The sequence below is a fragment of the Aphanomyces astaci genome (genome assembly GCF_000520075.1).
Source record: "Aphanomyces astaci strain APO3 unplaced genomic scaffold supercont1.4, whole genome shotgun sequence".
NCBI lineage: Eukaryota > Oomycota > Saprolegniomycetes > Saprolegniales > Verrucalvaceae > Aphanomyces > Aphanomyces astaci.
Genome location: NW_009798267.1, coordinates 162,302 through 166,327, shown reverse-complemented (window position 1 = coordinate 166,327; position 4,026 = coordinate 162,302). Strand labels below are relative to the sequence as shown.

At 45.4% G+C, this 4,026-nt stretch overlaps 2 protein-coding genes across 2 annotated transcripts; one reads left to right on the top strand and one right to left on the bottom strand.

Annotated features, from left to right (window-relative positions):
• Window positions 1-648: 648 nt before the first annotated feature.
• On the bottom strand, window positions 649-1,071 carry H257_02261 (hypothetical protein; the record flags this gene model as incomplete). The annotated part of the gene is made up of 1 exon (XM_009825813.1): window positions 649-1,071. The coding sequence occupies one exon, from the start codon at window positions 1,069-1,071 to the stop codon at window positions 649-651; it is 423 nt and encodes a 140-aa protein (XP_009824115.1).
• Window positions 1,072-2,707: 1,636 nt separating this feature from the next.
• On the top strand, window positions 2,708-3,781 carry H257_02260 (hypothetical protein; the record flags this gene model as incomplete). Its single annotated transcript, XM_009825812.1, has 1 exon — window positions 2,708-3,781. One exon carries the CDS (start codon window positions 2,708-2,710, stop codon window positions 3,779-3,781), a length of 1,074 nt encoding a protein of 357 aa, XP_009824114.1.
• Between the last annotated feature and the right edge of the window lie 245 nt (window positions 3,782-4,026).

Here is a 4,026-nt window from a genome sequence, read left to right as displayed (position 1 = left end):
CTCGTAGTGCGTTGCAAGGCACCATGTTGCGGTAAATGACGAGTTTTGGGGTTAGTACATAGTACAGTGTAGTTGACCAATGGACGTATAAGGAGGATGTTCATGTATATCACGGTGGACTGAATTTGGAGCTGGTTCGTACATACTAGGTAGTACACACTGCGCAGTTAGTTTGCGGATGGGGCCGATAGCTGGTGTCCCCCCGTGCTGTTAGGGTCACACTAAGCTCAGTACTTCGATAACGTTATGTTATTACTAGTAGTAGTTGCAACTGGCGATGCTGTTAGCAATTACTTGAAGTTTTTACTTCGAAGTACTTCTATTTCATAGAATACTCCAAGTACTTATATTAAATCAAGTCCGGGAGGGTTTCGTAAGAGTTTTCGTAACTACCCAATAATCAGACAATTGTTACAGCAACGGAGACACTTTGCCGCATTGGCCAGTACTATCGTATTCTCCAAACGTTACGAATTTTCCTTAATTCCCGGCCAGCAAATGGCCAATCACAATCATCGATGGACTATGATTGGACAAAATTGCATACTCTTGTATCAAAACTAGTACTTGTAAGATTTAATATTGAGCTTGTCGTAATAATATAGTTTTAATTTACATAACGTTACTCCTAGTTGCACTTAATTAAATTTAGTATGTCGACATGGGAACGGGTGGGGATTGGAGGAGAATGTCATCCACGCATAGTCCTTCGACCGACAAGAGTTTGCCACTGCGAAGGAGAACGACAATTTCAAGTCTTGATTCCGCAACGTGCAACGAAACTTGTGTGATCGGGTCTGTGTTCTTGGGCAGGTCGTAGCGAAGCAACACTCTGCGATCTTGGTAATGCAGCAAATGCAGACTTCCATCAACGTGACCCTGTAGCTCCAGTTCAGTCCCTAGGTGGGATATGACGGATATCGATGCCACATTTGCATGGGCGCTTGGCATTGCTCCGTGATGCAGTGCAAGGGACAACGACTCCACCGCTGTGTCGTGGGACCCTATGCTGAATACAACCCGCGCTGGTGCTTGCGGAAAGAAGAAACAGTTCTCCACGCTCATGTCCATGGGCACATCTAAGGAGCAACCTCCCAAGGTTTCTTGCGTCGACATCCCTTCAGCAGCGCCCAAATCAGGCATACATCATTCAAGTGATTTACTGGCCGGGAATTAAATTCACATAGGAAAATTTCAATTTTAGAAATTCGACGAGCAGATTAACGCAGCGAATTCTGCATCAGGGAGATGCGGGAACAAGACTCAAACACATCACTATGAAGAATTCAATGTCCTTGATTCCTTCAAATCGTGGTGTACCATTGTCGAGGGGATACATGCATCTTTATTCAAGTTGTCGTGTGTGAGTCAACCAGGAACTGAATCTGCCACGTCCGCGGAATCAAACGACGTGTACATGCGTGCGACAGTTACATATTATTATTCGCTTGAACATTTTTATGTTGATATTTGTATTAAGTTTGCGTATTTTTATTCATCTCCATAATTATTTACGTTTTGCCCAAACGATTTATACATCCTGCAGATTGCGCAGGCGTACATGCGGGAAAGGCGCGATGCAGGTCAGCGATTTCTCAATGCATATTGCACAACGGGTCACGAAACTCTCCATTCCTCATATCAACAACCAATACTATCAAGAACAAATTATTGCATGTCGCCTGAATCAACAGCTGTAGAGAAAGACAGCTTCGAACTTGGCAAATTCGTCGTATTTCAAGAACAAGCGTGTACATGCGGGTAAGATGCCTCATGCCAGAGTGAGCTGTGTATGTGCAGACCATGCTGCATAGGCTGAGCTAGTAATGGACTATCTTGTAGTACGAGTAGTATTGCTCTAAGTATTACACAGCTCGAGAAAAGCGTCCTCAAAGTTCGTCCATTTTCGATATATGCGCATGTCGACATGTCGTCGGAGTACCACAAAAACATGCACATGCACAATAAAAATATTGCATCCGCAAAAGTGATGAAATATCCGGAACTGTTGTGTTTTCAATGTGAAACGGCGCGAATTTTTTGAATGCAAGGCATCACACATGCAGATAGAAAGCGTGTCAGTACAGCAGCCAATGTCCCTCCCCAACAAGTTGGATGACTGCGAGGAAACTCCAGTTTCGCTTTCGCCAATCATGAATGCCTCGATTTTGGCCTTCCATAACTTCGTGTTATGATGAGTTTTCGCCAGTTCCCGCATCTCCCTGTTAAAGTGCTTGAACAGCTGTACTAGTACATGACGAACTTACCAGTCACTTTACCTTTCACTCTACCGTAGTACGAGTACTAACGTGACACCATTTTGCATTCTCGAATGACTGTCCAATTGTTTGACTTGATTATAGTATGCCAACTAGTTTCAAAACATCTTGATTTTTGCATTGACGTCTAGTAAGACATACTACCGGTAGTACATTTAGAGCCTGTTCCGAGTAAAATCTCAGACGAGGTTAAGCCAATCAAAACCTTGAATTTTTCAGTCCACCCCATTCGCAGACTTGTTTTTCCGAATGACCTCCAGGAGGTCATTCGCAAGAGAATGAGGTAGATATTTGTTTGATTGGTCTAAACAAAAGCATAGTATCACCAATCAGAGATTGGGCAACCTGACTTCCGATATATCCACATGGACGACGCTATAGCAGTGTGTGTCGCTGTTGCAGTTGCGTTTGATGCAGTATTCTCGACAATGGACGGTCGTAGTTTCCGCGCCCCCATCACCAACCACATCGTCATCCCGAGTAACACGTGGACCATCGTGCAGAACAGCCCCATCCACGACGCATGGTTCATACGACACCTGCGGTGCACGCGAGGCACGTACCAGCGCATCTGCCAAAACATCGAAGTTGCGTGGCAGCGCGTACACCCTCCTCTTCACCACCACAATACGATGAGCGTTAACGACCGCGTTGCATGCACCCTCCACTATCTCACTCACTCAGACGGATATGAGTCAACGGCCGCACTTTTCGGCATTTCCAAGACGCGAGCGTATGAGTACTGCAACCAAGTTGCTTTGGTTATTCAACTTTGCTACGTGTTGGAAACCATCGTGTTGCCGTCGTCGCGCGAGGAGTGGGAGGTTGTTCGCGTGGGATTCGAAGAACACGGCTTCCCAAATGCATATGGTGCTATTGATGGGAGCCTCATTCAAATCAAGCGATTTGAAGACTTTTATGGCTGGTATTGCCGTAAGGGTTTTCCGGCTTTTAACATGCAAGACGTTGTCGACCACCGCATGAGATTTATGTCGTACTCGCTGCGTTCAGGAAGCCAGAACGACAAAGCCATGTTCAACGAATCGTTATTTGGGCAAACGTGTCACACAAGAGTTCCCCCCGGAGGCTGTTTTCTTGGTGACGCTGGCTACAAGCTTTTCACGCACGTAATGACCCCGTATTCGATCGTCTCGAGCATGGCTACAGACGAAGCCAACTATAACTGGATCCACAGCCGTAGCCGCATGGTTGTTGAGCGCGCTTTTGGCCGTTGGAAAAACAAATTTCGCATTTTCAAGCATGAATTGTTGCACCACTGCCCCCACGACATGGCAAGATTGATTGAAGTTACGTTGGTCTTGCATAATTGGTACATTGACTACGACAACGAGGCTGTGGCTCCAACACAGCCTGAGACGTACCCCGGGTGGATGCATATCGGCGGTGACATTGTAGATGATGACGAGTTATTCCAAGTAGATGGTGCTGCAGCGGAGCGCGCTCGAGACACAATTAAAAACCATCTCTATGCTTTATTGTAGTGATATTAGTAAAACACTTTTTTCATTCGCAATTAGTACCCTGATGTCCCTACTAAGGACCGTATACGTATATATCTATATCCATATCACTAAGTCATACCACATATGTGAGGAATTACGCATGCATTAGAACTTAGTTTCCAGAAAAGCTAGAAGTTTCATTTGAACTTGGTTGGAACTATCGATGCTGGCCTTCGTGCTTTCAGCAACTTCCAAAAGTTTAGCCATTTGCACAGCCATGTCGG